The 27,215-nt window shown below is 36.9% G+C and overlaps 1 protein-coding gene across 1 annotated transcript in view; it reads left to right on the top strand.

Moving 5' to 3' along the window:
• SLC25A21 (solute carrier family 25 member 21) overlaps positions 1–23,747 on the top strand; it is a 274,715-nt gene extending 250,968 nt beyond the window's left edge. The window contains exons 8-10 of the mRNA XM_007938588.2: positions 19,351–19,532; positions 20,562–20,614; positions 23,686–23,747. Of these exons, the coding sequence (XP_007936779.1) occupies positions 19,351–19,532; positions 20,562–20,614; positions 23,686–23,747 (297 nt within the window). The remainder of the gene's footprint in view (positions 1–19,350; positions 19,533–20,561; positions 20,615–23,685) is intronic.
• Positions 23,748–27,215: the final 3,468 nt, after the last annotated feature.

Here is a 27,215-nt window from a genome sequence, read left to right as displayed (position 1 = left end):
TTTTTTTTTTTTTTTTTGTCTGAGTCTCTTGGGTTTTCTATGTATGGGATCATATCATCTGCAAATAGGGATAGTTTGACTACCAATTTGGATGCCTTTGATTTCCCTTTCTTGCCTTATTGCCCTGGCTAGGACTTCCAATACAGTGTTGAATAGAAGTGGTGATAGACAACATCCTTGTCTGGTTCCTGTTCACAAGGGGAATGGTTTCAGTCTGTCTTCATTGAGAATAATGTTGGCTGTTGGTTTTACATATATGCCCTTTATTGTGTTGAGGAATATCCCTTCTGTTCCTATTTCACTGAGAGTTTTATCAGGAATAGGTGTTGGATTTTATCATATGCCTTTCCTGCATCAATTGATATGATCATGTGGTTCTTTTCCTTTGTTTTATTTATGTGATGGATGACATTGATTGCTTTTCTAATGTTGAACCATCCGTGCATACCTGGTATGAACCCCCCTTGTCACAATGTTATTTTTTTTTATATACGTTTTTGGAGTCTATATTGGCTAGGATTTTGTTGAAGATTTTTGCTTCTATATTTATGAGGGATATTGGTCTGTGGTTTCCATTTTTAATGATGTCTTTGCCTGGTTTTGGTATCAAGGTTATGATTGCTTCATAAAATGAATTTGGGAGGATTCCATCATTTTCTTTGTTCTAGAATAGGTTGAGTAGGATTGGTGTCAGTTCTTCTCTGAAACCATCTGGGCCAGAGCTTTTCTTCTTTTGTTGTGGTTCTGTTCAAATTTTCCACCTCAGTCTCTGTTAGTATAGGTAAGTAGTATGTTTCTAGAAAGCTGTCCATTTCTTCTAGATTTTCAAATTTGTTGGAGTACAGTTCTTCATAGTATTCTGTTATTATCCTTTTTATTTCAGTTGGTTATGTTGTGACATTGCCAATTCATTTCTTATGCACGTTAGTTGTATTCTCTCCCTATTTACCTTTGTTAAATTTGCCAGTAGTTTATCAATTTTTGTTAATCTTTTCATAAAACCAACTCCCGACTTCTTTATTTTTTCTATTGTCTTTCCATTTTCTGTTTCACTTACTTCTATTCAAATCTTATTATTTGTTTTCTTCTGGTGACTGTAAACTTTTCTTGCTGCTCTTTTTCTAATTATTGGAGATGTTGGGTTAAGATATTTATTTTAGCTCTTTCTTCTTTTTTGATGTGTGCATTTATTGCTATAAATTGGCCTCTGATCACTGCTTTTACTCTGTCCCGAAGATTTTGGTATGTTGTGTTTTCATTCTCATTTGATTCAAGGAATTTTTTAATTTCATTTTTTATTTCTTGTATTACCCAGTCATTTTTAAGGAGGGTATTGTTCAATTTCCATGTATTTGCTCTTTTTCCATTGATCTTCCTGTTGTTGATTTCTAATTTTTTAGCATTTTGATCTGAGATGATGCTTTGCAGTATTTCAGTGTTTTTAAATTTATTAAGACTTGCTTTGTGGCCTAACTTACGGTCTTTCCTGGAGAATGTTCCATGTGCACTGGAAAAGAATGTATACTATGCTATTGTTTGGTGAAGTTCTCTGTAGAGGTCTATAAGGTCTAATTAGTGGATTGTGTTGTTTAGTTCTTCTGCGTCTTTGTTGATTTTCTTTCCAGGTTTTCTATCTTTCATTGAAAGTGGTATATTAAAATCTCCTACTATGGCTGTGGAATCATCTATGTGTCTTCAATTCTGTTAAAGTCTAATTTATGTATTTTGGAGCTCTTTCATTTGGTGCATAGATATTTATTATCATTATGTCCTCTTGTTCAATTGATCTTTTAATCATCCTTTAATGTCCTTCTTTGTATTTTACGGTGGTTTTCGTCTTAAAATCAATTTTATCAGAAATCAATATTGCCATGCCTGCTCTTTTTGATTGCCATTTGCTTGATATATCTTTTTCTAACCTTTGATATTTTAGTCTATTTTTGTTTTTGCCTCTAAGATATGTTTCTTGTAGACAGCATATTGATGGTTATGTTTTCTTATACAGTCTGCAACTCTCCATCTTTTGAATGGTGCATTTAAACAATTTGCATTTAGTGTTATGTGTTTTTTCATGGTGTTGCTGATTTCTTTGTTCCATATAATTTTCTGTGCTGAGCTCATTTTGTCTACGAATCTTGTTATTCTTTCCTTTGTTGCTATTGTTTTAGTATTTGCTAAATATTTGCCTTGTCTTCTTTTTTATTTTGATGTGAACAAGGTTTATTATTTTTCTTTGAGGTACCCTGTGATTTATAATTTTCTTCCCAAGTTTAAAACAGGTTGTTCTGTCTTGCAATTGTCTTGACTTCCACACCAGTTAGAAGTTCTGTAACTACAGTATTTTTTCTCTCTTTTTGGTTTGTACTTTTCCTCATTTGCCAATTGATATCTCTGGTTCCCTGTTTCCAATCTTGAAAGCTTATTTTGCTTTGGATACTTCCATAACTGGGTTGGTTTTGGGTTATATCATCATGTGTGTTAATGGTCAGTTATTGTTTGCTATACTTTGTTCTCTGTCCAAAGGACTCCCTTTAGCATCTCTTATAAGGTTAGTCTTGTTTTAACAAATTCTCTTAATTTCTGCTTATCTGGAAATCACCTGATTTCACCATCATATTTGAGGGACAGTTTTGCTGGGTATATAATTCTTGATTGGAAATTTTTCTCTTCCAGTGTTTTATATATACCATCCCATTGCCTTCTCACCTGCATGATTTCTGCTGAGAAATCAGGCTTAGTCTTATTTGTTGTCCTTTGTAGTTAACTTTTCATTTTTCCCATGCTGTTTTCAGGATTCTTTCTTTGTCTTTGGTTTTGATGAATTTAATGATGCTATGTCTTAGTGATTTTCTTTTGGAGTCTACTCAGTTTGGGGTTTGTTGCACTTCTTGAATGGATATATTCTCCTCTTTCTTCATATCAGAAAAATTCTTTTCAACAATTCTTTGACAATTTTCTTTGTGTTTTTGTGTCTTCCTGTTCTAGAATTCCAATTAAATGTAGGTTATTCCTCTTGATGGTATCCCACATGATCCATAGGCTTTCTTTTTTTTTTTCTTTTTTTGATTTTTTTTCTGATTGATCCCTTTCCAAAGAAGTATTGAGGTATTTGTGTTCAATCTCACTAATTTTGTCTTCTATTGATTCAATTCTACTCCTTTTCCAATGCAATGTGTTATCTATTTCTGAAAATTTAGTATTAATCTGCTGGATTTCTATTGTAGATTTTGTATCATTTCTAATTTTTCAGTTATTTTGTCATTTTGTTTTTGTATTGTCTTCTGAAATTGTTCGAGGATTTTGTCTATGTTTTCCTTAATTATTTCAGTATTTTCCTTAATCTGTCTTTCAATCTGTTGAAGGTACCTAAATGTAATTCTTTTGAATTCCTTATCAAGGAGTTCCACTGCTGCTTTTTCCTCAGGGAAGTGTTCTGGGTCTGTATCCTAGTACCTTGTTTCTACTGCTTTATCTTGCTTCTTTGTGTGAACTGTGATGGTCTGTTGTCTCTGAGACAATGTGACATTGTTGTGTTTATATTTAATTGGTGATTGTATGTTGGAGTGATTCACCCCAAATTTTTGTTTTCTTTGTTTTGTTTGGATGTATCTGAGTAACCAGGGTACTGTGCCCCTCTATTCACTTGTTGGCAGCATTTATTCACTCACCACCTATCTCCTGGTGGGTGTGATAGCAAATGAGAGTGGGTACACAGATCTATGTTAGCTGTTTGTGAAGAGCAGTTAAGGGAAGTCAGGCTCATATTGGCTGTCGTTTATCATTGGCCAGTTGTTGCAGAAGCAAGTGGTGGCCCTCACTCAGTAGATGGGGCTGCAGGAGGTGCAGGCATGGTTGAGTCGTATGGGCACAGTTGCTGTCTCCCATTCAGACAAAAACAACTATCAGATCAAAAACACCAAAAAAGTAAAAATGAGGCCAAAAAAAAAACACAGAACAATCACCAAAAAGAGAAAGAAAGAAAGAAAAGAGGAAAGACAATAAATGAGACTTAATATTTAAAGAAATACTTCAAAAGACAAAGAAATATAAATATAGAGGGAAAAGAACAATATCTGGGGGGGGGGAATAAGAGAAAAGAGCTAGAGTAAAAGAATAATGAGGAAAAATGGGAAAAATGAAAAAGAAAAGCAAGAGATGGGAAGAACCACAAGAAAGGAAAAAAAAAAATGGGAAGCAGAAAAAAAGAAGAGGAAAAAAAGCCCAAAACTAGAACCTGGGAAGGGAAAAAGAAAGAATAAAAATAAAAAAGAAAAAGAAGAATTTAAAAACAAAACTGGGGGTGGGAGATGGAGCAGGGCACCCAGGCTCTGTCAGAGCACACAGACTGGGAATTTCTGCCAGCTCAGAAGATGGGTGGAGGTGAAGGATGGCTGCACCTTCATTCATCAAGAAGGTATTTTGTATAAGAATAACAAGGAGAATATTGTATGTTTACAGTTGTCAGTCTCCATTATATCCGTGCTGTCCTTGGCAAGCAGAGCATATGATTAGGTCTCTGGAATCTGAATGAGAACACTATTGCTTTAAATATCCAAAGTGACTGCTTCTTGTAAACATTCAAATGGCTGCACCCTCCAGACAGCCCAAAGTCTACAGCTCAGTTTGTCTCTTTATTTGCTTTGTCCCATTTTAGTCATCAGCCACCAGTGCAATTGCCCATGCAGTCCTTGTCTTGAGCTATAGTCTTGAGGGTTTCCCCAGTCTCTGTCCAATCAGTGGGCCTGGTCTTCTTTATGATTTTGAGTTGTGTTCCACACTTTTTTCCCATTCTATCCAGGACCTTCTATTATAATCCCTTTCAGCATGCTCAGATGTAGTAGCCACGTACCATCTAGTTTTGGTCTCAAGGATGTGGAGGTTGGGTTTTGTGTGGTATGTTAGTCCTTTGGACTAATTATTTCTATGCAGCTTTGAGTTTCTTCACTCTTCTTTGCTACAGACAGGGAAATACCAATGGTTGCACCTTAGATGGCCACGCACAAGCTTGTAAGACCCAGTCACTACTCACCAAAGTAGGATGTAGAACATATTTTTTGTGGACTCTGTTATGCTAACTGACCTTGATGTTTCCTGAGACTATGATCCTGAGCCCCCATGGCCAGCAATTCATTCCCTCAGGTGAAGTTTTCTTAACTTTGCTACTAGTTCATGGATATATTTGCAGCATATGTATATAAAAGTGAAGAAAACCTATATATATATTTGTGGGTGTAGTCCCATTTGTCTTTTCATACTTGTTCAGCTGGCATACCTATCTATAGATATATAGATATATCCACTTGTAGATTACTATTATTACTGTTGTTGCAAGATTATGTTCAATTCTTTCTGAAACACCTTGTTGTGTCCATGATATTCTCTTCAACAAACTATTCACTAACCCAATGGGGTTGAAGGGAGAAGAATGGAAGAATTCTGCAAAGACATACTTCTATGTTACCTTGAAAATCATCCGATTCTTCATACTATAACTTTTAATTTTCTTATCCAAAAGGTTTTGTGACAATCTCCTTGAATTTCTTCTGAACAATAATTTTAGTTCTTCAAATGACAGACCTATTTTAGCCATTTATGACAAGCACCATCATATCCACTCTAGGCTAATCCAAGGCCAATCATATACAGAAAACACTCCTATCAATGTGCTCATTTTAATGTTGTCTGTGGAATCAGGGTGGACCAATTTCAAGTTAGGTCATTATGTAACTCTGTTAAAGTGACTCAAAGCTACAATCAGAGAAGGTCTCAGATTTGGTTTGGTAACAGGATGAATTAAAGAGTGAATTACAAGAAGCAAAAGAAATGTGATTTAGGCAGCCATGAGATGGAAAGAAGATTCTAGGACAAGATTCTTTTACACATATGATAATGCTGAGTTTCTTTAAGTGAAAGGCCCCATGTGAGCTTGGGACCATGGTTGTGGGGAATGTCAAGCTCAATTGGCATAGCATACTACACAAAAACATTGTTATACATCCTACTTTGGTGAGTAGTGACTGGGATATTAAAAGCTTGCAAGGGGCCATCTAAGATGCAACAATTGGTCTCTCCTCATCTGGAGCAAAGAAGAATGACAAAAACCAAAGACACATGAAAACAATTAGTCCAAGGGAATATTGTAGCCTCAGGCTACATGACCATGAGACCAGAAGAACTAGATCGTGCTTAGCTACCACTATCAACTACTTGGAAAGGGATCATTATAGGAGGTCCTGGATAGAGTGGGAGACAAATGTGGAACAAAACTCAAAGTCATAAAAAAGACCAGGCTGATATAGGCTGGTGAAGCCCCTGAGACTATGGTCCCTAGTTACCATTTGGGCCTGGGATTGAACTCACTCCCGTGGCTTCCAGTCAAACAATACACAGGTGTGTAAGATGAATATTTACACCAGGTAGGTATGTTCCTTAGAACAATCCCCATGGGAGATCAGAAGGGCCATATTTGCACAGGGAGATAGCTGAGAGGGCAGAATGCACAGGAAAGGAGGACACAGGAAAAAGGTAACAGGGAGAATGTAGGAAGAAAGCTGTTACATTATGGGGACTGCAATCAATGTCATGAAAGAAAATATGTATGATCTTTTGTATGGAAAATGAATTTGCTCTGTAAACTTTCACCCAAATCACAATAAAGGAAAGAAAAGAAAAGAAAAGAAAAGCCCCATCATTGTACGTTCTGCTCAGCTTTGCCTGTGGAGAGCAGCAGGCTTCCTGCCCAATCTTCTCATCCCTTCCCAGTTCTCACTACCTAACAAATCCTGCTCCCTATCTTCTCTAACCCCCCATTCTATCCTGTCTCTTTGTGGAATGTCTTCTTGAAGATGCCAGACCCTAATCACAAAGGCCTGTGAGATGGCAAAGGTTCACTGTTTATCAAACTAGCATCCAGCTGGCCAATCACTAAGCAGGGCATGAAAGCTCTTGCCAGGGAAGGTAAAGGGAATGTGTATGCTTCTTTTAATCAGGATATCTTGCCTCTGTCCATATTAATTCCTCAAGAGCCATTGCCTTAAATTACTATTGTTCTTGTTAGCTGTTGTGTATATAGTTTGGATGAGGTGGTTAAATTAGTTACAGATATGTGATGTGCTAATTATTAGCAATTTTGATTCATGTGATGACTTGGTGCCCTTCATTGAACTTTTAGAGTTTGTGAAATGTCACAGCCTCCAACATTTTGTGCCCACTTATGTCTCTTGTTAAGCTATGGGAAATCTGTAAATAATGTGCCTTATTAGGGAAATTCATTGATCTCTTTGAAGAGAAGTTGGCAAACAGTTCTCTTCAACTCTACGCTCATGCAAAGATCACATGTAGTGGAAACTGCCAGACAGTTCTAGTAAGAGAGCTTGGTGTTAATTCCAAGTTCCAGTACTTACTAGTTGGCCTTGTGTCCTTGGCCAGTTATGCCTTCTTTCTGTGTCAATGTTCTCGTTTGTCAAGTGGGATAATAACATCAGCCTATAAATGTTTGCAGGAGAATTAAACTATAAAATAAAATATGAATATTTTATTTTGTATTGTTATCACTGAATAAGCTCAATGCATGTATTTTTTAGTATTTCAGGCTACTCAGCTCTACTTTAATTATAAGCCACATAACATATTTTATGAGCAATAAAAACAGCAAATGTTTAGAGGAAAAGAATAAAAACTCATCCATAGATGCAAAAATAATACATAAATAAATATTTTAAAAGGAACTGTGTTTTTTAAGCCTGAGGAAAAAAAGGCTATCTCAATAATGGTTTGTAAATCCCAGTGAATTATATAGAGAATGGTGACAATTGCTTGCCCTTGCCACCGAGCAAAGAACCGGAGTAAAATAGTTTAGGCTTATGCATGAGGAACGTAAGCTGGGGACAGGGGAGTTTCTTGATTGGTAATAGTTGGAGAAAATTATAGAAGAAATCTGGGAATTTTGAATAACAGACTAGATTTTTCATCAATATTGATATTCAATTACATCATTTAGGTGTAATCTATCTTAAATATTTGACTTAGGCCAAGTGATATCCTGTATTAATTTCAAATCTTGTGATTCTTGAATTTTATTTTCTACTGCTTAAGTTTTTTCTTGGACTTGAAAGGTGATCCTCTTGGATTGCCTTGGGTCTCTTAAATTGGAGCACAGTGCTGAGCGGCAAGTGTAAGTGTGGGTCTCTAATTCTACCACTTGTTGTGTATAAGTCTCAGGGCTCTTCAGTGCTTTGGCTTCTTTACTTCCAAATAATAAAATCTTAGCTCTCTTTTGAATAATTCAGAGTTACATCCCTTTGCAAGGAGGAAATCTCTGTAAGACTCAGGGATTTATTTGAGGTTTTAAATTCACAGAAAGTACTTAACAAAGTACCTGGTATACAGTGAATGTCTTAACATTACCATCATCACCTTCTTCCAGTTTTTAAAATAAATTAATGGAAAAGGCAAAATGAGATTCCAAAGTCAAGTGATTTTCCAGGTAGAGGACTAGCCATTGAACTAATGCATGGTGACTTCTTAAACTCTCGAAGAGTGATGAAGTTTTTAAGAGAGAGAAGCTAGATATTGTCTCGCACAACTTTGATATTATTAGACCAATTAACGGGGATGTGCCTTGAAACCATGACCCTAAACCTCCAAACCAAGAAACCAATTCCCATGAGTTTCTTGGTTGTACATAAGCAGCCTTTGTAACTACTCTTTCTTTTTTGTGTGTCACCGTTGTATATATATCTATCACACAACTTTTGCCAGTTTAACTTTCTACAGGTGTACAACTTATTGACAGCAATTACAATAATCATCTCAATATTTCCATCACCATTAACCTCCTCTATTCCCCTCTTCCCTACCCCTGGTAACCACTAATAAACTTTGTTCTCTATACATTTGTCTTTTCTAGTCTTATTATATATATGTTGTTGTTGTTTGCCATCGAGTCGGCCCCGACTCATAGCGACCCCTCCTTGGGTTTCCGAGGCAGTATCACTATGGAAGTAGAATTGCCCAACCTTCCTTCCGAGGAGTGGCTGGTGGGTTTGAACCGCCAGCCTTCTGGTGAGCAGTCAAGTGCCTTAGGCACTATGCTACCAGAGCTCCTTATATATATAGGTGAGGTCATATAATATTTGTCCTTTTCTGATTGGCTCATCTCACTCAAGATTTGTGATACTTAAAGTTGTATCTCAACTTGGCTGGGCCTGGTTGAATGACTGGGCAGCTGGATGTAGTATTCCCATGATGAGACTGCTAATCAACTCCATGATGGAATCTACTGTGAGCAGCTGAGTAGCTTCCTTAGGGCTACGGTCCGTTTCCCATATATAAGAAGCAGCGTACGGAATGGTCTCTAGTTTATGGCACGCTTGAAACCTGCTTGTAGCCATGTCGTTGTTCAGCAGCCTGCCATCTTCTGCTCAACTTGGGACTTTCAATGGACTTGAATTAATGGCCTGCCATGTGGTTTGGTAACATCGGGACTGTGCCTTTTTACTTGTCAATCTTGGGCTTGTCAGTCTCAGCAGCCAGCAGCTGTCTGAGTGAAGAAAAGCCTCTGGCTCCAGTGGGCTGGGAGCAGGAGGCAGAGCTGAAGCCCAAGGTTGAGGAGCTTTCACCTAGCCCTTAGAGCCTGGCACTTTGAACTCAGACTTAAAGCCTCCAGACTGTAAGAGAATAAACTCCTGTTTGTTCAAGCATCCTATTTGTGGTATATTTCTGTCAGAGTAGCACTAGGTAACCAAAACAGGATTATTCTTCCAGCTCCATTCATATTGTAGCATGTGTCAAGACTTCATTTCTTCTGCTGGTTCAGGAGTATTCCGTTGTATGTATGTAACACATATTGTTTATCCAGTCTTCTGCTGATGGACATTTAGGTTATTTCCACCTTCTGGCTATTGTGAATAGAGCTGCAATAAACATTGGTGCACAAGTCTGTTTGAGTTTCTCCTTTCCAGTCTTTTGGGTATGTCTTAGTTATCTAATGCTGCTATAACAGAAATACAAGTGCTTGAACAAGCAGAAATTTATTCTCTAACAATTAAAGAGGCTAAAAGTCAAAATTCAAGCCATCAGCTCAGCGGTAGGCCTTCTCTTTCTGTCAGCTCTGAAGGAAGATGCCGGTCTCCTTTCAGCATCTGTGGGCTCAGTGTCCTTTACAGATCTCCATGTATCTTGTCATCAATCTTCTCCTGGGTCTAGGAGGTTCTTAACACATGGGTCCTAGGTCCAAAGGATGTTCTCTGCTACTGGCTTTTCTTTCATGGTGGTACTGAGGTCCCTCCTTCTCTGCTCACTACTTCTGTCTCTTTTTATCTCTTGTAAGATAGAAGGTGATATAGGCCACACCCCAGGAAAACTCCCCTTACATCAGATCAGGGCTATGACTGGAGTAAGAGTGTTACATCCCACCCTAATCCCCTTACAGCTGATTGGCTGTTTTCCACAATGGTCGTACCATTTTACATTCCCATCAGCAAAGGATAAGGGTTCCAGTTTCCCTATATCCTCACCAACATTTATTTTCTGTTTGTTTATATTAGCCATCCTACACACGCACTGCCATTGAGTCAGATCTGATTCATTGTGACCCCTTCTTGGGTTTGCAAGGCAATATCACTATGGAAATAGATTGCCCGATCTTCCTTCCAAGGAGTGGCTGGTGGGTTTGAATCACCAGCCTTCTGGTTAACAGTCAATTGCCTTATTCACTATGCCAATGTTATCTCATTGTGGTTTTAATTTGCATCTCTCTGATGTCTTATGACGCTGATCATCTTTTCATGTGTTTGGTGGCCATTTCAATGTCCTCTTTGGTGGAATGTATATTCAAGTCCTTTACTCATTTTATGTTTGGATTATTTTGTTGTTGTTGTTGTTATCAAAGTTTTATATATATTTATTAGGCTCTTATTGGATACATAGTTTCCTAAGATATTCTCCCAGTCCATATCTTATCTTTCACTTTTTTGGTTAAGTCTTTTAATTAAAAACGTTTTTCATTTTTATGAAGTCCCATTTATTTGTTTTGTCTTTTGCTGTTTTTGTTTTTGCTATTATATCAAAAATACATTGTTAAAAGCTAGGCCTGACAGCATCGCCCCTGATTTGTCTTCTAATAATTTTTTATTTTATGTTTAACATTTGGGTCCTTAATCCATTTTGAATTTGTTTTCATATATGGTTTGAAGCATGATCCTCTTTCATTTTTTTCCATGTGGAAATCCAATTTTCCCAGCCTCATTAATTGAAGAGACTCCTCTTTCCCCATCGAATGGACTTAACACCCTTCTCAAAAATCAGTTGAGCATAGATTGTATGTTTATTTCTGAAATCTCAATTCTGTTCCATTGGCCTATTTGTCCAGCATTATACCAGTACCAAGCTGTTCTGATTACTGTAGCTCTATGTGATGTCTTTGTCTGGTTTGGGTTTCAGGGTTAAATTTGCTTCATAGAATGAATTAAGAAGTATTCTTTCCTTCTCTGTCTTTTGGAAGAGTTTAAACAATATTGGTGTCAATTATTCTTTAAATATTTGGTAGTGTTCCCTAGTGAAACCATTTGGTCCAGGACTTTTTTGGTTATTGCTGGGAGGTTTTTGATCACTGATTCGATCTCTTCACTTGTTATGGATCTGTTGAGACTTTCTATTTCCTCTTAAGTCAATTTGAGTTAGTTTGTGTGCCTTTAAGAATTGTTCTAGTTCATCTAGGTTATCCAGTTAGTTGCTGTACAGTTATTCATATTATTCTGTCATCATTCTCTTTATTTCTATCAAGTCAGTTGTGATATCCTTTCATTTTTTATTGGTTATTTTCATCTTTTCTTTTTGTTAGTCTAGCTGGTGGCATAGTGCCTATGGCATTTGACTTCTAACCACAAGGCTGGCAGTTCAAACCCACCAGCCACTCCTCAGAAGGAAGATTGTGCAATCTATTTCCATAGAGATACCACCTCAAAAACCCAAGGGGGGGTTGCTATGAGTCAGGATCAACTCAACAGCAGTGAGTTTGGTTTTTTAGCTAAAGATTTGTCAATTTTATTCATCTTTCCAAACAACCAACATCTGGTTTTATTGATTCTCTCTATTGTTTTTCTGTTTTCAATTGTATGTATTCCTGCTCTGATCTTTGTTAGTTGCTTTCTTCTGGTACATTTAGGCTTAGTTTGCTTTTCTCTTTCTGCTTCCTGTATTTGTTGAGTTAGGCTGTTGATCTGAGATCTTTCTTCTTTCTATATGCTGGCATTAATTGCTGTAAGTTTCCCTATCAGTATTGCTTTCTCTGCATCCCATAAGTTTTGCTATATTGTGCTTTCATTTTCTTTTGACTCTAGGAAATTTGTGATTTCTCTTCTTATTTTAATAGTGTGTGGTTTAATTTCCTATGTTTGTATATTTCCCAGGGTGTTTTTTGTTTTTTGTTTTTCAGTTATTGGTTTCTAGCTTCACTCTGTTGTGGTCAAAGCAAATATTTTGTATGATTTCCATCTTTTCAAATTTATCAGTACTTGCTTTGTGACCTACATGTGGGTGTATCCTGGAGAGTGAGCCGTGTGCACTGGAGTACAATATATATTGTGATATTTTGGGTTGGAGTATTCTATATTTTTCTATTAAGTCTAGTTGGTTTGTAGTGTCATTCAAGTCCTCTGTTACCTTGTTGGTCTTCTTTCTAGGTGTTCTGTCCAATATTGAAAGTGGTGTATTAAAATCTCCATTTATTATTGTAGTATTACCTATTTTCCCTTCAATTTTATCAGTGCTTGCTTTATACATTTAGGTGCTGTAATTTGGGTACATATATTTTTAATCTTCTTGATTAATCAACCCTTTTATCACTACATAATATCCATCTTTATCTCTTGTATCAGAGTTTGTCTTAAAGTTTAATTTGTCGGATATTAAGATTGCCATCCAGCCCTCTTTTACTTATTATTTGCATGGAATTTTTTTTTTTCCATCCTTTTGGTTATATTGTGCTGTTCTAACAGAAAATGCCACAAATGAGTGCTTTTAAGAAACAAGGATTTATTCTCTTACATTTTAGGAGGCTAGAAGTCCAAGTTCAAAGTGCCAGCTCCAGGGGCTGGGTGAAGGCCCCTTGACCTTGGGCTTCAGCTCTGCCTCTTGCTCCCAGCCCACTAGAGCTGGAGGTCTCTCTTAGCTCAGACAACTGTTGGCTGCTGAGGCTGACGAACCCAAGGTCCACAAATAAAATGGCACAGTCCCAAGATTATCAAGCAACACAGCAGGCTACTAGTTCAAGTTCAGTAACAGTCTCAAGATCAGCAGACAACATGGTAAGCCTCTGAGATGAAGACTCAGCCAAATGTAGGATCCAGATGTGCCAAAAACCTCAGACTTTTCTCAAAGTATCTTCTTATATACTGGAAGCAGATCACAACCCTAAGTCAACTACTCAGCTGCTCACAGTAGATTCCACCATGGAGCTGATTACCAGTCTCATCATGGGGAATAACTATACCCAGCTGTCCAGCCACTCAAAACCAGGCCCAGCCAAGTTGACACATAACCTTAACTTCCATACCACCCTTTCATTTTCAACTTGTTTGTGTCCTTAGGTTTAAGCTGTGTCTCTTGTAAACAGCTTATCATGTTTTTTGGGTTTTTTAATCCATTCTGCCACTCTCTGCCTTTGGATTGGAGCATTTAGTGTATTTATGTTTATTATAATTACTGATAAGAAGTGACTTACTTCTGCCATTTTGTTATTGTGTTGTGTGTGTGTGTGTGTGTGTGTGTGTGTGTTTGTGTCTTAAGTCTTCTATGTCTTTTACTACTGATTGTTGTTGTGTTTTGTTGGTTTATTGTTGTAAGCCTTTTTGGTCCCTTTCTCCTTTCCTTTTGTGTATGTGCTTTATATTTTTTTCTTGGTGGTTACCATGGATATTACATTTAACAGCTTGTGTTTATATAACATTCTATGGTAAATTGACACCAACTTAATTTCAGTAACATACAAGAAATTCTATGTCTATACCATTCATCTGCCCTTTATTGTTGTTGTTATCACTAATTATATCTTGATATTTCATGTGCCCTATAACATGATTTTATCCTTGCTTTTTGTCTATTTATTATTTTAAAATATAAAGGGCAAACATTTCGAATGATCAAGCATGAATATCTAACTACTAGCCCTGATACGTATCCGTTCATTTCTCTTTATTAGAGATCTTTCTTTTAATGTATAGCTTTGAATTACTTTCTAGTGTCTTTTCCCTTCATCTGCAAAACTCCCATTGGTATATTTTTGTCAGATCAGTCTGGTGAATATGAATTCTCTCAGCTTCTGTTTGTCTGGGTGTGTTTTAATTTCCCCCTCATTCCTGAGAAATATTTTCACTGGATACAGTATTCTTGGTTGATGGTTTTCTTCCCCGCTTTCTTTCAACATTTTAAATATATCATTCCATTGCCTTCTGGATGTCAATGTTTCTGAGGAGAAATCAGCACTCAATCTTATTTGAAATCTTTTGTATGTGACTGTGTCTCTCACACTGCTTTTCTCCTTTTATCTTTAATTTTTGAGAGCCTAACTATAATGTGAAGAGTCCTGGTGGTGCAGTGGCTAAAATGCATGGCTGCTAACCAAAAGTTCAGTAATTCAAAACTATAGCCTCTCTGCAGGAGAAGGATGTGGCTATCTGCTTCTATAATGATTTGCAGCCTTCGAAACCCTGTGGAGAAGTTATACTCTGTCCTTTAGGGTTGCCATAAGTTGAAATCATCTTGATGACTTTGAATTTGTTTTGTTTGTTTGTTTGTTTGTTTTTGTTTGTTTTGTTGTTGTTGTTAACTATGATATGTCTTGGTGTACATCTTATTGAGTTTATTCTGCTTAGGGTTCTTTGAGATTCTTGGATTTGTAGATGCATATCCTCCATTGGATTGGGGACATTTTCTGTCATTATCTCTTCAAATATTCCTTCTGTCTTCTTTTCTCTGTCATCTACTTGTAGAATGATGTGAATATTAGGTCTCTTTGTTATCCCATAATTCCTTGAAACTGTGCTCAGCCTTGAGCTGCAGTTCTTTTTGCTCTTCAGTGTCTATAATTTTAACTATCTTATCCTCTAATTCACTAATTCTTTCTTCTGCCTGATTAAATCTGTTGGTAAGTCCTTCTATTGTGTTTCTTATTTCAGTCATTGTCCCTTTCAGTTGCAACATCTCTCTTTTTAGATCTTCATTTTGTTTGTACATTGTTTTCTTTTTTAATCTATAGTGCTTTTGTTGGCTAACTTTTTTAGAAGTATATCACTAGGCTTTCTTCCTAGTCTGTCTTAGTCTGGGAATTCCACTAAAGGCTATTCGTCATAGCAATGCAAGCCTCCATTGACAGATGGGTGGTGACTGCATGAGGCGCATTGGCCTGGCATCAAACCTGGGTCTTCCAAGGACCAACATTCAAACTGAGAAAATGCAGGACAAACAGAAGTGCATAACTATGAGGAGCACAGGGGGAGGGTTGAAGGGTAGGGAGGGGAGGAGACTGGGTTAGGGTTGGACATGGCGAATGGGGAATGAAACTAAATGTACGCATGATGTTGAATGTAAAACAAGCTCTTAAAATAAAAATGAATAAATAAAATAATTTTTAAAATTTAAAAAAAAAAACACCAGCGTCTTCCACATGGAAGGTGAGAATTCTACCACTGAATCACTACTGCTACCACTTCCCTTCTAGATAACTCCAAAATGTTATGTAAACCCTCTCTACCTTGGGGTTCAGACCCTCAAAATGAAAGTAGGATTGCTGACCATCTCACAAAGAGATACACCTCTTTGAGAACCTCCAAGGAAAGTTTCTAAATAAATAACAAATACTAACCCCACCAAAAGACCAGGGTTGAAGCTTTCTCTTCCACACCATCTCCAGCATTCCTTGCCTTACTGGGTCCCTTGACTGCTGACAAAGAGCTTGTCTATCCAGGAACATTTGGATGGAATCAGCAGTTTTTCAGGCACTAGGAAGTCCATCTCTGTGTGATTTATGGGCCTACTTCAGCAGCTGTGGAAGACTCCCTCCTCCTCCAACTGCTATGAGAGCATCTTCCAAGGGATCTGCCCTCCTCTGCCACTCGGTACTCACAAGAATGCCACAGAAGAAGCATTGATGACTGGCTACAGGCACTACTGGGGCTCCTCATACCTTCTCTCCACACAGACTTTACCCATTTTGCCTCCTGCCCTCAATCTTCTTCAAGATAATGCCTCCAAGAATAGTGAAGATTGTTGTAGCAGGAAAACAAATTGATGGAGAGAGAGAAGTAATATTCAGTATTTTTGGTTTCCAGAATTGGTTCTTGATAATCAAAAGAGAATTTAAGAAACCTTAATTTTCTTGGTGTCACTGGGTGCCTCTGCCTATTAGAGGAAAAGTCAGGCAGTTCAAGAAAGAAAAGTCCAAGGATTAATGTTTCAAGACCTTACTCCATGCTCATTGTATTCTTTTACTAAAAATGAGTCACAGGCTACCATCTCATGCTATTCCTTGTATGTCACTGAGCAGTGGTGTCTGACAAGTCCAAGCCTGCCTTTGTGACCTGAGATCCTCAATTCATCCACCCTGAAGTAGTCCACTTTGCAAATGTCCTGTGCCTTATCAAGTCCCATGTTAATGACACATGGCAGAAAGACAGAAATGTAAAGTTCTAACATGGACTCATTTCCAAGCTAGAAGACACTGAGTCTTGAGAAAGAGTGATTAAGGAGTAAACCTGATTCTAATTATTTCTACAAAAATAAAGAAATAAGTACACCTATAGGACATTTAAAAACATTTATTTAGCACCTTCTGTACACACTGTACAACAGATGGCACAAAAAAGAGTAATACATGCTTCTGTGATATGGGAACTCACAGTCCAGCAGGGAAAACAGATACATGCAAAAAATACACCAAACACAAAGTGATCCACAGCAAGGGCAATTGTTGTGAATGTTTCAGGAGTATAGGATAAGGAGAAATCAATTTTGACAATTCATAAAAATGTATTGGAAGAAGTTGGAGTTAAGCTTGACCTTAAAAGAGGAGTAGGAGGCCAGTAGATGAGTATGATGGAAAAGGACATTCCAGACTGTAGGAGTAGTTTTAAGAAAGGATAGAGTTGAGAAGTTGGTTGGCATATTTGGATAATTATGAATTAACCAGTATGATTATAATATGGGTTAGGGGGCAAGGGAGTGTAGGACCTGAGATTAGAAAGATAAGTTGGAAGCATTTTGTGGAAAAGAAAGCAAATGCTAAATTGAGGAGTTTTGGGAACAGTATGATGACTTATAGATCCTAGGTTTTGTTCTCCAACAAAGCATCTCAAGCAAAATGACCTTCATTGAGTTTCTTACTTTATCCTCTATCCTCAACTCTGCTCCTCAGCAAACAAATCGGAGATGGAAAAGATTGACTGCTTAAAGAGGTCCACTGAACATCCCCAGAAGACAATGCATACACATATCATCATTTTCACTCTTGTCCTCAGTTGGAAAGGAAGAGGGCTTGGCTGTGTCACAGGAATACCACAAGAACATCTGATAGCAGGATATGTTGAGTTTTTAGGAAACAGACCGCATAACAATACTATCCATTTTCTGCCAGGCTTGTACAACATTCATAGCACTTTTACTTCTAGTATCACTTCTATTTCTCAGAATAATCATACAGTTCAGAGGTAAGCAGGTATTAAATACTTCTCATCTACACTGAGGACACTGGTTAGGAAACTCATCTGAGGTCAGACAACCAGAGCTGGTCCTAAGTTCCAGGTCCTTCTGAGCACCCACATCCAGTTTGCTTCTGCACCATAATGGAGAGAGGGAATATAAAGGCATTTTTCTCTCCTTGTAAAAGAGAAAAAAAAGGGGGGGGAAGGGGGACTATTTAAACACACCTCACTCATACTGCAATCACTGCATTGTTTTTCCTGTTGAAACACCCTGTTGGTTTTTAAATCCCTTTAAACCTGCCCAGCACCTGTATGGCCTAGATCCAAACATTATTATGGAACCCTTTACTCTTTCTTTTAGCCACATAGGAGTTTCTGTGATGGTTACTGGCCCTTGGTTCAGTTGAAAATTTCAGAACATCCAGAAGTTTTCTTCTTCCATAGTAGACAGAGCACAAAATGCTCAGATATATCTTTGTTTTTTTCTTTTTTAATTATGTAGGGGATCCCCCCCCCTTTATTTTTCCCGCTCTATAAAATAGAACCACGGCGCAGCCCTGTATTGTTCCTCCATGAAGATTGGTTCTGAACTATTGACTAGAAGAGAGACCAGGGGAAGGGGTGCTTGGTACATTCCCCATTGCATGGAGTGGGCAGGGAAAGAGAGGTATCAGTCAGCAGCTTAGGGTATGTGATATGACCTCTCTTCAGGGCAAGAACTGAGGCTGAAAACATAATGAGAACTTCCCAGCAAATTCATTATAACAAAGCATAATGTGAGCTCACTGGGCATAAAAATAGGCTGAAGGAAAGTGACTCCCACATAAGACTTAATTAAATACTTTGATGTTAGAAAGCAGAGCAGGGAGAGTGGAAAATCCAATCAGACCAATTTGCAAGACCTAAATTCAAATGGAAAGAAGAAATATTATTTTGCTCTCCTGCTCCCTCTCTCCTTTTCTTCCTTTGCCATGAAGCAAGAATAAGATTCAGAAACAATGGGTTGTAAATTCTTCAGCCAATTAGTCCAGTGACTTACTACTGTTTATAATGCACAGAATGTCACAGGCTGTTTTGCAGCCGCCCCAAGTTGGTTTGTTAATAACAGGAAGCTAGCACTTCTCAGTACAGTGGATCAGCTACATGTGAAAATAAATGCAAAAAACCTGGAGGGGAATAGCAGCAGACCGAGAGTAGCCTTGATTTAATTTAACATTTGGGGGTCCACACACAAATGAGCATTTTAGTAGGCTTCATGGTGGAAGTTGCTGTCATTTGTAAAATATTCTGGCCAATTAGCTAATAGTGTGCTTGGATTTCTCCTGTTTTGATACAGTAATACTAAGTACATTGTGAAGCCCAATTATACAAATCATCCCCATATGCCATACCAGTCTCTCTTTATGAACTGTGTTTATAAATCCTGTGTGAGGAAATGTGTACTTCAGCAATTTAGACCATGTGTAAAAACATAGCCAATGGGATTGTCAAGAAAACAAGTTCCAGCCTAGGAAATCCTAATGTGTTCCACTGGAATAACAGGAGGGTGCCGGGGAGTGCAATGCTCTGCTTAAATACATATTGCTTTATAGCGTTTCACCTATTTACACGCTTCCGCTTCCTTTTCTGTTATTTTGTTCTTCTTTTCTTTTAGGATCCAACCTTGGAGTTTTTGAGAAAATTTGGGATTGGTTTTCTCTCAGGGACAATAGCTTCAGTCATTAACATCCCTTTTGATGTTGCCAAAAGTAGGATTCAAGGGCCTCAGCCAGTTCCTGGACAGATCAAGTACAGAACCTGTTTTAAAACAATAGCAACAGTCTACCAGGAAGAAGGGTAACACATTCTTCTTTAATAAATATGCAAGGCTCTGATATTGTTAAAACCATGTTGTACTTCCATTTTGATGAGGACCATTTAGCCCTCCTAGGAAAACTGGGCAATCTACTTCTGTAGAGATACTGCCTTGGAAACCCAAGGAGGGGTCACTACAAGTAGGGATCAATTAGACAGCAGTGAGTTTGGTTTTATTTTTTGTTTGTTTGTTTAAGTTGGGTGTGTGTCTAAGAAGCTCTGAGGAATGTATAATAAACTTTGCAAGACAAACACGGTAATGAGATATTGGCAGAATTGGGAGCCATGATCATACAATATGCTGTGCATTTGCCATAGAATCCTAAGGTGAAAGTTTTACTTGTAAGTTTGCATAGTATGCTATTGCTTATTGTAGGCCCTATTAATCTATGGGCTGGAGAATAGTTATCTTCTGACTGTAAATCTAATCAAGATATCATCTAATTATATTCTCTTGAGAGTAATAAATATAAGAGTTCTGTGGAAATAAGTTGTTTATTATTGTTATTATTATTATTATTATTTAAAATGTGTACCTTTTTTCTGAGTCTTTTTTTTCAGTTTCTTTGTCTCTTCACCCCTCCTCACCCATGTCTTACAAGTAAACAAGTAATATTTTATTATTTTGATCTAAACTGCATCATATTTCCTAATGTGAAGACTGAGTTTCTGGTCTTTTAAATTCAATTACAAAAATCATTTTGTCCATATACACAGCTGTCTTGAAAGTAAGACCTGTCTTGAAAGTAAAAACCATCTCACAGATAAAAGTCTTGTTTCTGATTGGACAACATCAGTATAGCTTGGTAATAAAGAATTGATTAACTCTTTCCCCTCATCCAATTAGCTGCAGAGAATACCAAGCCAGATACTGTCTTAGGGTGTGTGTAATTCAAGTTTGTTTGTTTGTTTGTTTGTTTGTTTTAATGCTTTGCCAACACCTCAATAAAGCTGAAGTATAACTATTTTATTTTCAGAATAGGAATGTTGATCTTTCCCTTCTGCTTATAGGTTTTCAGCTTTGTACAAAGGTCTGATTCCCAAGATTTTGAGACTTGGACCAGGTAATGATGTTTTTATTATTTATGTCCTTCCTTCTTCTTTGTCCTCAGTACCTCTTCTTATTTGTGTCTAACAGCAGCACAATAAAAGGTTACCACACTGTGAAACACTTAAACCTTGAACATAAAAAGTTGTCTCTGAATATTCAAGATACTAAAGACATGCATTGGAAATGTTCTACCTTTGTTTATAAATTGCTGTTTATGACCTTGCTGGAGGCTGATACAAGCAAAATACTGGCTTAATCTGAAAGGACCAACAGCCAGTTGGGAGGTTGAAGGAGCGGTGGGATATAGTGGCTTCTTGCTCAAAGAGAGGATTTTCTTTGAGGGACCAGCCCAACACAACTTTTCCTTTTTCTCCTAATTTGTTGTTGTTCTTGCCTAACTTCATTGCAAAAGTAGAAGAGGAAGGCAGCTTGCCTCTATGAACAGCAAGAGCCACTTGTCTTCACAGTCACTTCTGGAGAGTGGTAAAGCCACAGGCTGGCCCTCACCTTTCCTGGCCCCTGTCAGCATGGCTGTGGAAGCTCCTGGCTCAAGGCCTTACCTCAGGATGCTAACCCACAAAAAACCGGCTGCCATTCCCACAGGGAGAGTCAGCTGCCTCTATGTAAATAGATAAGAAAATAACTGCTGCAAACTCAAGCGCCTGGGCAAATATTCTTGGATTATAAGCAGCCTGGTGAATAAGTACAGAAGTATGCACTAGACCACACATTTTGGTTTTGGTTTTGTTTTTTTTAAAAAAAAAAAACTAGGTCACACTCACCTACTTAGACATCTGGTAAACTTCCCTAGAATCTTCTTCCACTCCTCTCTCTCTTTTTCATTCATCCCATTCTCTCCTTTTCCAACATCTCCTCCCCACCACACTCAGACACATGCACATTTATCTTTAGATCTCAGTCCAATAAACCAGCATTTCTACCAACCTGAGATATAGAATAACAGTCCGTAAATTGAAGCTGGTGAACAGTTCATGCTTTCAGGTATTTAGAAAACACTTCTACAATTTCCCATCCACCTATTGTGACCTTTCTAGGCATTTAAGCATGGATTTTGTTTCATATTTGAGACTCAAACCTGCCTTCTGTTAGTCATTGGCCAGCATGTAAAAACTAACCCAATAATAAAAAATTCTGGGAATTTTGTGTATCTCGGCAAATATATGGCATTTTTCCTTCACCACACAGTACAAACCTACTAGTAGACCTAGTATTACAGAAAAATAACAGAACTGACCCTAAACCAGCATTCTCAGAAAGGAATGGGCCCAAAAAGGGTGGTGACCAGGGCAAGTTTAGCTAAAATGGTAATTGACTAGAACTTTAATCCAAAACTCCTAAATATTCTACCCCAAAATTTTGTTAGAGGCTTGCAAATGTTTGGTTCGCTTTTTAAATGTTTTTGCATGAGGTGTCCTGAATTGCTGTCATGTTGAAGCCAATAAAAAGGGTTGTTGTAAACTTACTGTCCAGGCTAAACCAAACTGGGAATAACTGGAAACCTCATTCAAGAACCTAATTCCATATGCGTAAGTCCCAGCATCATCAAAGGAAAGAAAGGTAGAAAGGCGAGACTTTCAAGTTCAGGGTAAAATTTTTAAAAAGAAAGAAAGTCAAAAAGAAAAGAAAGCTAAACCTAGAATATTCATTCTTCATTCTAGAGAAGCATTCACTCTAATAGCCACCTTATTTTTTAACAGCCTAGCAGCTCTATGTCGTTAATGATCAGGTATGTCCCACAAAAGAAGAAAGTTGAAATCTGTGGTTTAAATTTCTAGTATCACTTGGCTAGAAACAAATCCCATTCTTCATGTTCTAGTCTTAACATTGTGAGCAGTTAATAAGAGTAAACTCGGCTACTACATATGTATTAACAACCCTCTGTAGTGTGTCCCTTTGTGTTTGCCAGAGCTCACTGAGGGATACAGCAGCTGAGAGGAGTCTAATAAAAAAAAACAGTGTCTTCATGAGTTAAAATTATAGGCAAATAATTATCTTAGATATATGGTTCTACAAACATGTGCAGCCTATAGATTTAAAAGAAGATAAACCATATAGCAACAAGTACAAAATAACTAAGATCAAAATCAAGTTCTTTTTCTTCCTGCCCAGAGTCAGGCTTTTATGCATGCATCCAAGTCTTCTAAGTTGTGCTCAAGATATTGTTCACAGTTTGGTAATTTGATTTTGTAATATTTTTCACACAGTTACACATGAAAGGATCAATAGAAATTATCCTAAAGGGCACAAGACAAGTGCCATTACTGTATCAGATGGAACATAAAATCATCCACATACAAATATTTCTCCCAATGGCTAGTCAGCAACCTCAGTGCCCATTTGCCTGTATGATATTCCTGTTGACATATTACACAGCAAGCCTCTTTGCAGCCATTTACCTAACTCTTCCAAAACAAATAATAGTCTCATGCCAGCCAACCCCTACTACCAAATTTTCAAGTTCAATTTATACAGAGCTGAGGCAGATAAATGAGTGAAAGCTAGCTTTCAACCTCCTTTTAAATTCTGTAAAAAAAAAAAAAAAATTAATATTCAGAAGCTATGTTTCATATTGCAATCCAGTTTGAAAGCTTTAAAAGAAAACCAGACTCATCTGTCAAGTACCATTTTAGAGATTGCCTTCTTGAATGCCACTAATTATGGACTGAAAATGCTAATTATGGACTGAAAAAGACAAATCCTTTGTCTACCTATGAAGAATCTGAAGATTTCTGTTCACAAGCCACATGCCCTTACATGAGTAAATATGTCTACATTTATTTACTTTTAAAAATTAAAAGTGCCTGAAAAAAAGCATCTGATGAGAAATGATAAAACTTACAGAAACCCATGGGGGAAAAATGCATTTGAAGACTCAAGGTGGTCTTGATTTTATTCTAAGAATTTCCTACAATAATGTGTGTGTGTGTGTGTGTGTGTGTTTTGGAGTTGGAGAACTGTTGATTAGGTAGGCTGCATGGGCTTTCATGAATTCAGAATCTCAGTGGGAAAGTTATTGATATTTCACAAGATTTATGACAAACAACCAGTCCTTTTCTTTTCTAGGTGGTGCAGTGATGCTGCTGGTGTATGAATACACCTATTCATGGCTCCAGAAGAACTGGTGATTGCCTAGGAAGTATTTTTTCCCTTTGAGATAATGGGTATTTGCTAAGCAGCACCATGAATCAGAAAGAATATTGATCATCTGAGCTGAGCATATAATTGTAAAGGGGAAAACAGTTTATGTGAACAGCTAATCACATTTTGAGACTTTAAAAATATCTTTACCCATTAAGACTGTAGTTTTAGCTATATACATAAAACTGAGAAAATAAAAATAATGCAAAGCAATGAGGTATATAAATTGAATATAAAAATAATATATAGAAATCAGATATATTTAATAAAAACAATGTAAGTTTTGTCACACATGGTCCTCTTACATTGCTTCACAATGAAGATTATTTATTCATTGTATTGATAATTATTTTTTCCTAAGCGGTCAAGAAATATTTAAAGGAAATTCTTGAAAATAAAGCATTGGTGGCTAGTTTATTAATAATTATTCAAAGAAAGAATGGATAAAAAAAATTTAAGTTTACATAAGGAATTACATTTGTCCATAACTAAGACTTAAAGAGCACAAGGAAAATGTTTTTGAAGTTCACTAAAATGGCCTTTTTTAAATGCTTTTTTTTTTTTTTCTTAATTGCAATGTTAGGAATGTACATCTTTTGGTTTTCTTTAGTAATAAGACACATCTCAGCTATATTTTCCCAAATCTATTTTACGTTTGAAACTGCTCATGATACGTGAAGTCCTTTTTTTACAAATATAAAGTATGAAATTACATTAAACTACTTTCCTTCACATAGTTCTCTTTGAAAGCAAGTTTTACTGCTGGAATTTCATGTTAAATCACCAGTTGGAACCACTCCGTGGGCCCATGTGTGCTGTCTGTATTTGCATCCAAATATCTCTGGTTCAGAATCCTTACCTACATCATCCTAAGAAGAGTATGGGGAGTAAAACTACATTTCCAGGTTATTCACTTTAAATGACACCTCAAGTATGAAGTCAGCAATCTACAATGTTAAAATATGTATTAAAGGGGACAATGTTTGAAAATAAAAGTATATTCTTAGCATTTCCAAGGATTCCTGTGTTAACATGTACTCCAAAAATATCTTCTTGGTCTTGAGAGAACCACACCTGATTTTATATCTGTACCCTGAAATGATTCTACCTGAGTAGCAAAAGACAACAAAAATATCTGCATGTTCTAGGTGGCACCTGTTCTTAACTACCACTATGGAATGTTTCTACTATGTAGATATTTCACTAAAGTACTTTGAAAATAAAAAGTAAAAGATAACATGGTAATTATTACTTTTTATTAATTTAGAGCATTCAAAGTATAAAAATAAAAGGCTTTTTGACATACTGTATATACATACACAGCCTTCTGTTGTACATCCTTTCCATTGTGTTCTTTAATTTATATTTCAGCCCAGTATTCAATAAGAGGGTTATTAAAAGCAGAAAAACTAAGAAGAAAAGAAAAAAAAAAATGTCTCTGTTGCACAACTGCATTCTATCGTTGCAGGTAATACTCCTGCATCCTGTAAGAGAACTTATGTACTGCCTGCATGGAAGCCATGAAATTGAACCTTTAACCTCTCCATGTGGAGGAGATAGAAAAGAATCTCTGAAGAGGGCATTTGCCAGCTTAAAAACAACACTGTTACCTCTGAGAAACAGAGGAGATATGTCAACATTAACCAACAATAATAACTTTTTAAAATTAAACAATCCCAACCCCACACCCTGTCCATTTTCCACCTCTTATTTTTTTTAAATGGCTTTAAATAATAATTTGCTTTGAATAGCAAATTGTATTTGGGCTTTCTGTTGCCTTTTTTAATTTACTCCATGTGGACTCATTATTGTTAAGAACTAGGTAAAAAAGAAAACCTTGGTACCATTGATACCAGATTTTTTAAAATACCAGAACCAGAAAAAAATATATGTAAATAGCATGGCAACAAGTTATTTCTTAACCTAGATAAAGAAAATAACACTTGGTTGTGTTTCCATATGAACAATTGATATTTTTTTAAAGACTCCTATAGCCACCTAAAAATATTTGACAAGGAATAATTCTGTACTTTATGTCAGTTTTTCTGGACAACAGGAGAATCCCTGTATGGTGCAGTTTTAAAGTTTCCACCAAAATATTGGATTGGTACTTTTGTTCCGTTCAGTTTAGAGTCTATTTTCTCACCAGACGGGGAACTCCAGATGTCAATGGGAGTTTCACAAGATCAAAGGAAGACCATGGCCCTGAGAGTTCATCTGCTCCTTCTGCTTATTCTTCTCCTGAAGTTATAATCCTCTGTTTGTAGCACTGAATTTCGGTTACTTTAGAAATAAAACGCAGTTCAAAGCTCTCTATAAGATATCTGCTGCTTGGAAAAATCAGTTCCTTGAACATCACGTGTGTGTCAGAAATCTGCTTACTGTTTATATTCTAGTGATTTGAGAAACCTAGCTAATCTAGCCATCTGAGTTTGAAATAAAGCCATGAAAACCGATGTGGCAGAACTGGATTGCCATGTAGGCTGTGCACAGCACAGACAGGAAATCAAAATCACCTAACAAATGCACCTTTGACATCCATACCTAGTGATGTGCCCTATTAGCTATTGCACAGAATTAACACCAAAAAGAAAAAACCCGCAATATATTAACAATTCCAATGGATGAATTGTACCAATTTTTTAAAAGGTATTTTCAAGCCTATATTGCCAAGCAAGGAAGAACTTTCTAAACAGAAGAAATTAAAAAAAGAAAAAAAAAACTGTAAAATTATGCCCAAGAAAATCAGTTATTTTAAGATATGACACATAATCATACACTCACATGCACACACATGTACAAACACACCTCACAGCTCTATTATTAACATTAAAGGGAAAAATTAATTGGTCTAGAAAGATGTATCAGTTAAACTGTGTCCTGTAACTCCAGAAATGAATAAGGGGAGTTTGTTAAAATTAAATAGCATTTGTATTTCTAATACCTCCACCATTGCCTACACATAAAACATGCTGCTGTACAACAATGTAAACTTCACAGCAAGCCATTTTTACATTCATCAGAGGAGAATTTTACACTTTCCTTAAATTACAACACAATTTTGGGCTGAGATTGCTGAACACACAGGTAAGCCAACAGTAACAGTACAATTTAGTTTCACAGTGGTTTTTTTCAACATAAAATTCGTTTTAAGTGTCTTTGCAAAGCATTTCACATTAAGCTTAAGTTTCTAAGTGACTTCCTTTACAGCCTTCTTGTACAGATATTTTCTACCCTCTTGTCTTTATATGCTTGGCATGTGTGTTGTTTAATTAGGATACAAAATGGGAGACTGCCTTGTTTTATCTGCTTTTTTGAGTCCTCTGCTGTAGGGGGAAAAAAATGTCCTTCATGAGATGTTGAAGCCTTTACTGCACACACAAAATTGTGGAGCAAGTCCAGGTTCAGGAGCCCGAGCCGCCCACCACCAAACAGAGACAAATATGTTGCCAGAA

The sequence above is a fragment of the Orycteropus afer genome, unplaced genomic scaffold, assembly GCF_000298275.1.
Source record: "Orycteropus afer afer isolate SDZICR_OR568_19922 unplaced genomic scaffold, OryAfe1.0 scaffold00051, whole genome shotgun sequence".
NCBI classification, from domain to species: domain Eukaryota; kingdom Metazoa; phylum Chordata; class Mammalia; order Tubulidentata; family Orycteropodidae; genus Orycteropus; species Orycteropus afer.
Note: the sequence above shows the minus strand (reverse complement) of the source record. Positions and strands in the feature narration are given on the sequence as shown.